Below are 12742 nucleotides of genomic sequence, written 5' to 3'. Positions count from 1 at the left end.
CAGAGCGTCCAGGGTCAGGGGGCTACTCCCTGTCCCTTTACTCCTGACTCAGTTCCCCATTTCTGTCCCAGCCAGAACTCTCCCTCTCACCCCTTTTCCCTCCCCGCACGTCCCAGCGGGCTCTACGGAAAACTGTGTGAAGAAATGGAAGACGCAGCCCCTTCTCTCTGTCTCTCTCTCTCTCTGTCTCTTCTCCAGCCCGCTCTCCTGGGGCATCAGCAGTCTCCGGGCAGGTAGGGGGGCTGCAGGGCGAGGGCCCAGTCTCCATCCCCGACGGAGGCCGGGCGCAGGGGGCCGCGAGGGGGCGCCCGACACCCACTGACGTGTCCGCGGCTTCCGGAGACTGGAACCGGCGAGAATGTCCCGGGGGTGCCAGAAAAGGTCAAGGGCAGGCGGACAGGTGGAAGACGGGTGGGGGCGAGAGGGGTCCCTGAAGAGAGTAACACGGAGACGAAGCCAGCAAATGAGGAACGCTCGGGAGGGCACGGGGGTGCGGGCAGAAGCCGGGAGGGAGAGGGGCCGGGGCGGCCGGTTGGGGGCGGGGGCGGAGGGCCTCGCGGAGGGGGGTCCGGGCCAGCGCGCGCGGTGACGTCAACCGCGGGCACCCGCCACATTTCGATCCCGCGGCTCCTGGCTACCGAGGACGCCGGAGGCCAGGCTGCCCTCGGGGGTGCTGGGCGACCCCCCGGGCGCGCCCCCGGCTTCTGCACCGCACCCCACCCCGAGCGGTCCGTGCGCGCGCTCCCCGCCCCCCACTCCGGACGCAGCAGCGCCTCCTGCACCCACCCATCCTGGGGCGCGCCCCCTCGCAGCCCCAAACCCTCGGGCGGCCCCCGCGCTCCCGCAGCAGCCGTCCGCCCGGAAGGCCGCGCCCCTCGGGGCCCCATACCCTGAACGTGACTCAGCGCTTTCCCGCGCTTCCCCCGCCGCCCGCGGGCTCTGCAGAGCAGGGCCGTGGCCTCGCTCTGCTTGGGGCAGGCGCCGGAAGTACCCCAGAAGTGCCCTTCCTCCAAGCGGCGTGGAACTTTCTGGGCAGAGGGCAGGTTCAGTCACCTGCGCATTAACTCAAGGGCGCTGACCCAGAGCTTAGTGTCTCAGGGAGCCCGACAGCCTGCGCAGGGTGCAGCCCACCCCCGCTGCTGGCTCAGTTCGTAGAAATGAAGATTGCCCGCTTGGAAACACTGGGGAATTTAGGGTGCACAGCAAGCCTGTGGGACACAGCATCACAGCCCCCCTGCGACCCGGGCAGCTCAGGGAGGCCTTGGGAGGCACGGGTGTGTGGCCTGGAGTTTGAAGTTGGGAAGAGGGACCCCCGGAAGAGGGGCTAGTCTTAGGGCAACTCGAAGCTGGGAAGGGGTGTCCGCAGGGGAGAGCGGAGTTAGTCTGGGAGGGGAAGGGGGGGCCTTGGGGACCAAATCAGCTCAGGGTGGTCAGGAGCCTCTGCAGGGTGGCCTGAGGCAGGGACTCGAGCGAGGGGCCACCCCACTGATCTGGACGATAACTGGAGTGGGTTCAGGAGACAGCAGTGAGAGGAAGTGGCCTGGTTCAGGTCGTGGAGCACAGAGGGGACTCTGCAGAGGTTAGCCGGGGTGGAGGGGGCATGGAGAATTCCCGCAGGGACCTGGCTCCGGGCCAGATCTTCCCCTGTCCTGCCTCTGCCATGGGAAACCAGAAGGTCTCCCTCCCTGGCCCAGTAGCTGCCATGAGGCAGGGGGCTGAACCAGATGGAGATGATCCTGCCTTGGGGGTCCCTGGGGCACTCTTGGGGCCCACTTGTACTTGCTCTGAGCGTTTGGTCTTCTGTGTATGTCCCCCACACCCATGCAAGTGTCTTCCCCTCCGTCTGGATCCGTTGAATGAATGAATGAATGCGTGAATGAAAGCCAAGAGAAGCCAGTGAACAGAAACAGAAACCTGTTTTTCTTTTCCTTCCTTCCTTCCCTCCTTTCTTTCTAAGATTTCATTTATTTATTTGACAGGGAGAGACACAGTGAGAGAGGGAACACAAGCAGGGGGAGTGGGAGAGGGAGACGCAGGCTTCCCATTGAGCAGGGAGCCCCACGCGGGGCTTGATCACAGGACCCCAGGATCGTGACCTGAGCCAAAGGCAGATGCTTAATGACTGAGCCCCCCAGGTGCCCCTTAAAAATAAAATCTTCAAAAAAATAAGTAAAACTGATTTTTAAGTAGAAGTATGTATATCGTTATGGTAAACAAAATAAAATTTATTTAAAAAGAAAGATCCACTGGCTACCAGATGGAGAGCATATCAGGATGAAAAGACCACGCCAGGAGTTCTGACCGGGGGCGAGGTGGCTGAGCCGGGATGTCGCAGGAAGGAAGCTGTCAGGGAAGTGGGCCGTCAGGCCGGGGGTTCGGAGAGTTTGAGGTGCCCATGGCAGAGGTGGGCACCTACTTGGGAGGCTCGTGGGTAAGGCAGGAGGTTCTCAGCTTCAGCTGAGAAGAAGAACCACACCCCGTGAGCAAAGCTCTGAGAACAAAATTCCTCCCCTGACACGGATGCCTGGAGTCCTGAGGAAAACACTGTGCTGGCTTCTGGGAATGCACTCAGGGGTCTCATGTTCAAGGCCACTTGCTCCCCAACTCAGCTGGGTCAGGAAGAGTTTAGGAGAGAATCAGGGGAAGGGGAGGTGGGGGAAGGCACAAGATGGCTGCTGACACCTGACTTACCAGCCTGCTTCTGAACCAGCCCCCTCAACCCCCAAGGCCGCAGGGCCAGTCAACTCCACAGTCAGGGATGAGACCACAGATGTCAGGTTCCTCTTCTGCGAGATGAGGGCATCGGCACATCCCATGGCACATGGAACCAGGTGTCAGGGACCCTCCTGCCTCCCCTCCGCTTCCGTCCCCCATCCGATTTTTCCCAGACTCTTCTTCACACAAGAGCTTCGGGGCCAGAGGAGGTGAAGTTTGGGTGGGGGTCAGGGTGGAGATTGTTCTCTCTTCGTGACCCTCTTCTTTCTGCGTGGTCATTGTCAGACCCAGTTGGTGATTCTCTTCCCGTGCGTGATTCCCTCTGGGGCTGGGAGACCTTCATTGTCCTTCCCTCCTGATAAACCCGCACAGGAAGTAGGGAGCCTAGAGGGATGAGGGACTCAGGGAACACAGATGGGGGTTGAGTCGTGGCCCTCTGTGAGGTCTACCCTCTTGCTTAGACACTCCACACACTCTCTCCAAAACGGGCCTTGCCTGGCCTGGGGGACAGGGCCTGCTCCTGGCCCAGCCTCCCAGGCAGTTCCCATGATGCCAGGGTTAATCTTATCCAAACACCAGGCTCTGGGGGCTCCCAGCCTCCTCACAGAGCTCCTGGTCTCCACTTAGACCCCAAGTAGCCCGGCCCCAAGGGTGTCAGGCTCAGCGGCCCCAGGGCCCCGTCCCAGTGCCCAGGGACAGCTGGGATGGCGGGGCTGGGTCCTGCTTTGTTCTGGTGATCTCGTTGCCGGCCTGTTGGTCCACACCAGTCGTGGCTCTCGGGCCCCTGGTGGGGGAGGGGTTGAGGCAGATAAGAAGGAGGAAGGCCAGGCCTCTTCTACTTCCCTTCACTCCTTCTTCCTCCAAGGGTGCCCTCCCCCGACCACAGCTTCCACATGTCTCGCTCACTGGCATTCAGGACCCCCCGGCCCTTTTATTACCCCAGTCCAACCCACAGGCTCAGCAAAGGGGCCTCTTACTTGTTTCCAGAATAGGGTGGACTGGAGCTTTTCTCAAAGATCCCCTTGGCCTGAGCACTTTCACCACCACCTCCCTGCCCTGGGGGCTTCTGGAACCTTCTTAACCCCCACCGATGCCTCCAGAGAGCCCCTTCGTGTTCACTGTCTGCAGTGGCACCTTGCCAAGGCTACTTGGATGTTTTTCTACTTTTTACCCATACACCTAGACGGCTCGCTCATGCCCTCTTCATTCGTTCAACACTTAGGAAACAACGGCACCGTCTTCGAGCCTGTGAATGTCTGGGTGAGTGAGACCCACAGCTCATCTGCCCCCAGGGGTCTAGACTCGAGGGTTCAGAGGCTGGACACTGAGGCAGGGGCTGGGGGCTCCCTCTGTTCCACCCTGCCTGTGCCGCCAACACAGGGCCACAGCCCACTGTGAGCAAGTTCGAGGGAACTGGGATGCCCTCTGGGATAAAGGCAAGGGCTCAGGGCCCAGAGTGAGGCGTAGAGGAGGTTGAGTGGCCTGTGTGGGAGCAGGGGGCTGACAGAGTGGTGGTGCCTCAGCCGGGAACAGAGAAGACTGGGCAGCCTCTGGGCCTCCGCTCCATTTTCTGGGCAAATGGGGGGCTGGGAGGGCCTGGGCAGTCCTTCAGAGGCTCCCCTGGAGGCCTGGCGGGGGGCGGGCTGTAGGTAGGCAGCCTGCCCTCCCCACTTTCTGGAACCTGGAGCTCTTGCTTGCCCTGGAGCTCAGCTTCCTTCAGAGGGAAAGAGGGTCTGGGGCCAGCCCCAGGGATAGCCTCAGGCAGGGTGACAGGTTGTGCGGGGAGCGGGGGAAGTGGGGCGCGGGGGCAAATTGAGACCTCCGTCTCGGTCGCTCCCCCTGGTTAATGTGCACCCACCTCACTCGGTCAGCTCAGGCCGGTTGGTTTCTGGGGGGCAGTGCCCGCCAGCTGGGCCCTGCCTGCTCCTGACACCCAGGGCAAGTCCGGGCCCAACACCTTCCATGGTGGTGGCTCTGACCTGTCCCACCTGGGAGGGGCCACCGACTGGCACCTGGGATGGACACCTGGGCCTCAGGAGGAAGGTGACTCCCCTCCCCCAGGGCTGTCATACAAGTGTTCAGAGGGGTGTCCCCAGCGTGGATGGCTTCACAAAGTGCTGTCCCCTACCCCAGGGTTCTCCCCTCCCTTCTCACCTGTGTTTTCCTCTTCATCACACAAGACTGTGTCAGCAAGACCTGGGGCCACTTGGCCGCCCCATTGTTAATGAAGGTCTCCTGGCCACATCCCCACCCTGGACAGGCCCAGGCCTGCCCCATGCGGCCAGCCCACTGCCCCCTGCCAGGAATCCAAATACACCTGTTTGCCTTTGGGCCTCTGCCCGGGATGGAAGATCTCCTGACCCTGCCCACCTCTCCCCAACTCTCACCTTCCTCCTCCTGCAAGTGTGGGTCCTGGAGTGGGGGTGGGGTAGAGAGCCAGCCCCGCCCTCGGCTCTGCAGGGGGCCTGGCCGGAGAGTGGGGCGTGGGGTTGGGGGGTCCTCCAGACATGGAAAGTGATTTGGGGGTGCTGGGGGGCGGCCTCTCCCATGGAACAGGGATGTACTGAGGCAGGGAGTGGGAGGCTCCCAAGGTCTGAGCTTCTGCCCATCCCCCCATCACATTCCTGGCTGGGGGGACACTTGGAGGGAGGAGGGCAGAAAAGGTGGCCTGTCCGAAGGCTGGAGGCTGCCTCCTTGCTTTCGGAAGGTGCTGTCCCCAGACTCAAGCATGAAGTGGTTTCCGGGGGCTTCTCACCTCAAAGGTGGGGGGGGATCAGAGGACACGAGGAGCCTGCTTGGAGAGCTTGGGTCATGGGGGCAAAGTCACAAAGACATAGGACCACTCACTAGATGTGGGAGGCTGGGGGTGGGGCGTTCTGCAAAATGTGAATGGGGGTCTGCGGTTTGTGGGGTCACCCATCTGCCGCCTCCGTTTCCGGGCTGCCGTGGTGGCGCTGGGCTTACAGGGGAAAGTCCTTATTTGAAAGAAACAGACGCCAATGTATTTAGTGCTACGGGCATCAGGTCAGCAACTTACTGGGAAATGGTGTGAAATCTATTTAGATTGGGATTACATTGAATTTATAAATAAATATAAGGTAAATGAATACCTTTGTTAAAAAGCCACCCGGCCAAGGGCCAGAGAAGGGATGGATGGGAGGGATAAGTGGCAGGTGCGTGCTTTCTCCACACTCCCTGATGCTGTGGGCTGAGAGCGCACACGCCAAGCCCAGGGGCCCAGCCCCTTCAGAAAAGCCTCCCCATGGGGCGCCTGGGTGGCTCAGTGGGTTAAAGCCTCTGCCTTCCGCTCAGGTCATGATACCAGGGTCCTGGGATCGAGCCTCACATTTCTGCTCAGCAGGGAGCCTGCTCCCCACCCCCCCGCCCGCCTGTCTCTCTGCCTACTTGTGATCTCTGTCTGTCAAATAAATAAATAAATAAAATATTTAAAAAAAAAAAAAAGAAGAGCCTCCCCGCTTTTGCTGCACATTGGAAGCATGTGGGGACCCTTAAAAATGCTAATGCCCAGGCCCCACTCCCCAACCTTTGGCCAGAGCTGGAGGCTGACCCTGGGGCTCCCTGGAGAAGGCCTCTGCTGGGCACTGTAGAGAGAAAGGCTGGTGGGTGGTGGGGAGAGGGAGGGAGGAGTCGCTGGGGGGCGGTGAAGAGAGTCTCAGCGGAGGGCAGACCTCCTCAGCCTGCTGTGGGCGGGGGTGGGCTGGCTTTGGGCTCAGGAAGGCCCCACCCCGCTGGCCCAGCAGTGTGTGCGCCCTCATGAAATATTTGGAATAATTAGCAATTGAAAGCCGCAAGTTAGCACTGGGAATGCCAGGTTGGCCTAGAGCCAGACTTGAAAGAAGGGAAAGAAAGGGGCTTCGGGAGGAAGGGGTCCGTGGAGGCTGAGCAGGGCTGTGCGAGACAGTGCCCATTTGTGCCCCGTGTGTGGAAGGGGGCTGGGTGGAGAAGTGGGCGCCAGACAAAGCTGGGGTGTTGGGAGGAAAAGGTGCCGCTGTGTGTCACCCCCACACACATTTCCTGTGCCTTGGTTTCCTCCTCGGGACTCTGGTCCCTCCTGGAGCGCACCTGCTGGTGTGAGCGAGTGGGGAAGCAGGGTCTGGGCACCTTGACTTCCCCAGTGGCCTTCCCTCTCCTCCAGCCTGCCCTGGGCCTGGGAGGGAAGGCACAAGGTGGTGAGCACACGCCAGGCTGGGGCTCTCTGGCTTCACACCCTGTCCCTTCAGGAGAGGACTGAGGGAGGGTGGTGCTGGAGACAGGCCTGGGCCGGGACCGCAGACTCAAGACAGGCGAGCCCGGGCAGGCCCTGGCGGTCAGGGACACGTGAGCTGGGCCCTGGGCGGGCTCGGCCCCTGCTGAGTCCCCAGGACCAGGGAGGGGGCTGTGTCTCCTTTGTCGCCCACTCCCTAGGGCTGAGGGTGCCATTCTCCCCATTGTGCAGATGGAGGTGCTGAGGCCCCAGGCTGGAGGGGACCCCAGGGGGCTGCCTCTCAGCCCCTTTCTCCCTGGGGACACAGAGGTCATGGGGAGTTCATCGGAGAGGGACTCCTGAGGTCTTCGGCGCCCCCCATCTTCCTCCCAGCCATTCCCCCTCTGGCAGTGAAGAGAACGACCTCCTTCCTCCCACACTGGCCCTAAAGTTGCAAGCAGGTCCATTTTCAGAGTTTTAAACATTTTATTTTTAAAAATGTGTTTATTGTAAATAACTTTCCATGAAAAAGGTTAAATTGCCCCACAGGGCAGGAGGGTGGCTGCGGGACGGGGACGGAGGGGCTCCGGGTAGAGGGAGACTCGCCCCCAGCAAGTACAGACGAGGATGCCGGTGATCCCCGCCTTCCTGGTCCCAGAGGTTCTAGCAAGCTCTGCATCCCTCCCTGTTAAGCCTCGGCTATCGCTACACTCACTACATTAGTCTGTCTGTCCTCCCCACCGCAGCTCTGCTGCCCCTGCCCCCAACCCCCCAGAAGCCCAACTCCCCGCTGCACTCTGCCTCAGGTCAGGCTCAAAGATTAGGGATTTACGCTCCCTGCCCCAGCTCCAGGGATGGGGCCAGGAGAAGACCCCAGGGGCCCGAGAAAACCTCCTTGTCCTCCGGGCTCCCCGACCCCATTCTGCGAGGGCCCTCTGCCTCCTCCCCCCCAGCCCCACCCCGCCCCCACCCTTCCCCAGCCCCAGGGAGGCTTTGCCGGGAGAGGCCTCCAGGGGGTTAATTTGCTGTCACCTAATTAGCATTTGTTGTACCCGGGAACTTTTTCTGGATAGAGACCTGGGGAGGACAGCGGGAGAGGGAGAGGTGTCGAAGCTGAGGTGCCCTGGGGCGGGCCCTGTGCCGTTGCTCCCCAGCTTGGCCAGGGCCCCTCCAGGTGCAGCTCCCATAGGGCAGGGCCCTGAGCCCTTTGCGGGGGGCTGGCGAGAGGAGGAGCCATGAAACACTGTGTGTATGGGGGGCGGGGGGGCCGGGGAGGCAGCAATTCTGGACCTGGGCCCCCCCTCCCCCGTTCTCAGCCTCCGGGGCCGGAATCTGAGGGCAGCCTGGGCTGGGGGCCGTGGGGCCTCGTGGGGCCAGCCTCGGGAGACCTGGCCCAGCCCCCGCCTGGGCGGTAGGGTGTCCCCGGGGGCCTGTGCTGGGGGGCAGTCTGGGCCCTGACCTGGGCACTGTCCGGAGGTGGGGCGGGGCCCGGCCTCTTACAAGAAGGCGCCCACACTGGCCCAGTCCTGCAGGTCGGCCGCCAGGGTGGCGTCCCCGGCCTCGAAGAGGGGCTCCGGGGGCAGGCAGCCACTGCCGCTCTCGTCCCAGGGGTGCTGCAGGAAGGACGTGGCCAGGAAGGTCTCGTCGAAGTCCAGGCTGTCGGCGGCCTGCTCCCCCGGAGGCCCCCAGGTGGCGGGGCAGTCGATGTGGCGGCCGTGGACGGTGAGGTCCACGTCCCCGTGCGAGGCGGGGCTCAGCGGCGGGCTCAGCTCCAAGGCCTCCAGCGCGCCCAGCTCGCCGCCCAGGGCGCCGGCCTCGAAGATCGCCTCCCAGTCAAAGTTGCCTTTGAGGGGCTCCAGCTCGCCCTGCTCCTCCTGGGTCAGCAGCAGGGTGCTGGGGGCCCGCGGGACCTTGGCCACCCGCTTGGGCAGCGGCTGTTTGCGCTTATGGCCGAGCCTGCCCTCGCCCGCCCCCCAGCCCGCCTCCCCGGTGGCCTCCTCGAACTCCCGCAGCAGCTGCTGGGCCTCGGTGTTGACGGTCAGCGGCCCGGCCCACGGGGCGGCGCGGGGCTCCTGCGAGGCCTGGCGGGCAAAGGCCGGGTGGATGTGGACCGGGGGCAGCCGCCGCTTCTTGAAGGCCCCGCTGAGCAGCCGCTCGGCGTACTGGGGGTCGATGCGCCAGAAGCCCCCCTTGCCCGGCTCGTCCTTCTCCCGGGGTACTTTGATGAAGCACTTGTTCAGGGAGAGGTTGTGGCGGATGGAATTCTGGGCGCGGGGGGAGAGGAGAGAAAGAGGTCGCTGGGTGAGTGGGAAGGGCCAGCGATGGGGGGCAACGGGCGCTCCTGGCCACACGGGAGGAGGGACGGACGCACCGCTCTGACCAGTGGCTCTGGGACACCAGCCACTGGGCACCGGGAGCCGGGAGTGCTGTCGGGGCTTTTGTTCCCTGTTGCCGGGATATCTGCCTGCTCAGTCATCCGAGCCCTGAGCCGCGGGGTGGCTCGCCGCCGTGCCACCCCACCCTGCCCTCCCTCCCTTACCCCACCGCTTGCGGCCTCTGGCCAAAGGCCTCAGCTCCCCCAGGGCCTGGACGGCCATCTCACTCAGCCTGGGCCTGGCGGGCCCTCTCTGTTTGTGAAGGGAGTGGGTGGGTTGAGGCAGGGGTGCGGGGAACGGGGCTAGCCGGGGTGTGAGGGAGCGTATAGAGATGAAGTGTGGGGGGACCTAATGACTTTTCCTTGTTTGTTGAGCCGGCTACCTGCCAGCCTGGGCCCTCGCCCGCATGGCCCCCTCCTCCCACCCAGGCTCTGAGGCCACAGTTGATGATTACCCAGCCTAGAGCACAGCCCTCGTTCCTGAGGCCCTGAACTCCACAGATTTCTGGGAGAGTGGGGCCTGGGGGTGTCTCTGCTTTCTCACTGAGGGTACAAATGGCGCTTGCCCCAGAGTCAGGGCCCACACAAATGGGGAAGAGTCTGGGACTGCCATTCTGCGGTCTGCTCCCTGCGGGAGCCCCCGGGAAAAGTCCGGATGTTCTGGGGCCTCTGTCCCTAAGTAGCCCCTGATTCTGATGGCGGCAGACTCGTGTCTGCGTGGCCTCAGATCACCATCCTGCCTTGTTCATTCCTGGGTGCATCGTTTTGTCCAAACCATGCTGGCGGACAGGGTTTTAGAGCCCAGAAGGCAGGGTGGGTGGGTGGGTCGCGCCCCCTGGCAAGGCTGGGATGTTTACATGGAGGCTCTGGCCCCTTGGCTGCTCTGCGCCAGGTTCCGGAGACTTGGAACATGAAGCCAGTGCGGCAGGGAGAGCCCCTGTGGAAAGCACCTGGCTCAGGTAATTGTCCCCCCAGGGAGGCTGACTGAGAAGAGGGGGAGGACAGGAGGCAGGAAACTGGGGAGGAGTTGGGGTGAGGGGCTGGGGCAGCAGCTTTACTTTAGGAAGGCTCCATAGACCCACTGCTGGGACACAGCTGGCCTTCACACCCCACTGCCTCTCCCCAGCCCCAACCTCTGCCAGCCCACTGAAACAAGACAGGATGCAGAGCCTGGCAGGGGCTGGAGCAATCTGATTCTGAGTCGGGCCTTGACAAGTGACCTTCGGCGGGGCGGTGTCTAGGAACTCGAGGACTTGGGACAAAAATGTGTCCCTTAGTCCATCATCCTCTTAGGGGACCATGTGCACACACAGTCTGGCCCTGGCCTCTGGGCTGGGTCTACTGGATGAGTGACAGGTGCTTCCCCCATGAATTTCGGGGTCCGCATCCTTTCTAAAGCCCTTTAAATATCCTCCCTCCTCCCTTTCTGATGTCAAAGGAGGGACAGTTCCAAGCCCTAGGCTCCCTTGAGGTCCTTCCTCGATGGCCTTCCTCCCCTGGGCCCTGGCTGCACCAAGCCTACTTGGCGTGCGGACCTGGAACCTGAGTCCAGTCCGCCCTGGCTTGGGGAGGGAGGAGGGGAGCGGGGAGGGAGCGGCCGCCACCAGCGCCTCCCCTACCTGCCAGGTGGGATCAGCGTGGCGGAAGTAGCAGAAGTTGTCCGTGATCCACTTGTAGATGGCCGACAGGGTGATCTTGGTGGCCTTGCTGGCCTGCATGGCCATGCAGATGAGCGTGGCGTAAGAGTAAGGCGGCTTCACATTCGGGTTGGTGGCGTAGTCCACGTCGTCGGGGGGCGGGGCCTGCAACCCCGGGGGCGCGCTCCGCGACGTGCACGACGATGTGGGCTTACCAGGAGTGTGCGGCTGCCCCAGGCAGGCTGGATCGGCCGCCAGCGGGGACCCCGGCGCGGCCGAGCCTGGCACCTGGTGGTAGCCGTGGGGGTCGGTGCCCCCCGGCGGCAGGGCGGGGGCCTTGGCGTTGAGAATGGAGAATTCCTGCAGCCACTGCAGGCTGGTCAGGCTGTCATCCAGGGCGTCGGGCTCCTCCAGACCGCCCTCTGGCCCGGCCTCCTCCGCCGCCCCTGCACCCGAGAGGCGTAGCCAGCTCTCCGCCATGTCTGCGGGGACTCTCCGAGGGGGCGGTCAACATCCACGGGCTGAGCCGGGGGTAGCGCGCCGCGCTCTCTAGCTCTCTGACTGCCGCGGCTCCAGTTACAGGGCCTCCCGGACGCGCGCTTCCATCCCGCGGCGACCAGGGGGTCGTCTCCTCCGAATATGAATGCGGTATCTGCTGGGGAGGACCACAGCGGGAGCTGAGCGCTTTCCCCCACACCCGAGGGGAGCGTGCGTGCGAGGCAGAGGCTCCCCGAAAATCGTCCCCGCTTCTGGGGAGGATCTGTTCTGGCCGAGGTCTGGGAGACAGAAGCAGTGCCGGGGTGGGGGTCCGACCCCCACTGGGCCCGTCTCTCCTTTCTCTCCGAGGTTTTAGAAGAGACTTTGGTAGCCAAAGGAGGGGACAGCGAAGGGGCCTCTGAGGCTATCACCTTTTCCTCCAGAGCTGGAAATCAGCCCCCCTCCCCTCAACAAGTGGAAATGGGGCGAGGGAGTCCGGGAGGGCAGTATCACCGGGCGGGGGACGGGGAGGTCGTCTGGTCTTTGAAAAGAGGTATTAGGATGGGGGATAATAGGGAAGGAAGGAAACAGGTTAGGAGTTAGAGTGGGGCGAGAAGTAAGTGTCCCCCAAACTCAGATGTCATTCCCGGGTCCACCACTTCCGTCGAGGGCGGATGGTAGAGCGGGCTTGTACGGACACCCTCCCTTCCCGCGGCCGCTGCCGTCTCAGTCCCTTACCTGGCTCAGAGCGCAGCCCGGGCCAAAGGAAGGTTCTGGAAGAAGTTCCTTCCACCCCCCACGGCTCTCTGTTCCCAGCTCGAGGGCCCCGCCAGCGCCTCTTGTCGCCCCCCCCGCCCGACGGCGCCTCTCTGAGCGCCCGTAGCCCCCGGACCGGCATTAAGTAGCCGCTGCAAAGGCTTCTTCTGCTGTCATGGCGACGCTCCGCCCCCATAAACAGCTTCCGCTGCTGCTATTGGTCAGCACGTTTCCAAGGAGACCGCGGGCTCTAGCCACTCTCTCGGGCGGTAACTCTCCTGGAACTCCCTCCTTCTGCCGCCCTCTCCCGCGCCACCCAGCCCCCTACCCGCCACCGCGTCCCGGGTCCGCGCATTCCCGCCCGAGGGCCCCGCGCAGGGCTCGGGAGAGGCGCGCGGCTCCCGCCCGAGGCGCAGGGCACGCCCGCGAGCCGTTTGCCCCCGCCGCCGCTCTCCCGGCCTTGCTCCCTTCCGTCCCGGTTGCTCCGGGGCGGCCCAGACTGGGAGCGGGTTCGGGCTCGGGCACCGTGTGCTTGGGGTTTCCTTTCCTCTCCTCTGGGCTCACGTTTCTCTGCCCTTT

General features: G+C 63.4%; 1 protein-coding gene across 2 annotated transcripts; it reads right to left on the bottom strand.

Moving 5' to 3' along the window:
• Nucleotides 1–7842: 7842 nt before the first annotated feature.
• On the bottom strand, nucleotides 7843–12426 carry FOXJ1 (forkhead box J1). Of its 2 annotated transcripts, none has more exons than XM_032870557.1 (3): nucleotides 12146–12426; nucleotides 10913–11585; nucleotides 7843–9183 (listed from the first exon to the last, which is right to left on the bottom strand). In XM_032870557.1, exons 2-3 carry the CDS (start codon nucleotides 11408–11410, stop codon nucleotides 8416–8418), a joined length of 1266 nt encoding a protein of 421 aa, XP_032726448.1. In that variant the 5' UTR covers nucleotides 11411–11585; nucleotides 12146–12426; the 3' UTR covers nucleotides 7843–8415. The 2 variants fall into 2 exon arrangements, with proteins under 2 accessions (XP_032726448.1, XP_032726449.1); XM_032870558.1 differs by having other exon boundaries at nucleotides 10913–11582.
• Between the last annotated feature and the right edge of the window lie 316 nt (nucleotides 12427–12742).

The sequence above is a fragment of the Lontra canadensis genome, unplaced genomic scaffold, assembly GCF_010015895.1.
Source record: "Lontra canadensis isolate GAN:19392208 unplaced genomic scaffold, GSC_riverotter_1.0 scaffold41, whole genome shotgun sequence".
Lineage (NCBI taxonomy): Eukaryota > Metazoa > Chordata > Mammalia > Carnivora > Mustelidae > Lontra > Lontra canadensis.
This window is presented reverse-complemented; position numbering and strand designations above follow the sequence as displayed.

Bases quoted from the DNA above. Each gene is read 5' to 3' on its own strand.
- FOXJ1 (XM_032870557.1), bottom strand. From the start codon at position 11,410: ATGGCGGAGAGCTGGCTACGCCTCTCGGGTGCAGGGGCGGCGGAGGAG. The intron at 9,184-10,912 runs GTAGGGGAGGCG...CCCCGCGCCCAG, and splicing joins ACGCTGATCCCACCTGGCAG to AATTCCATCCGCCACAACCT.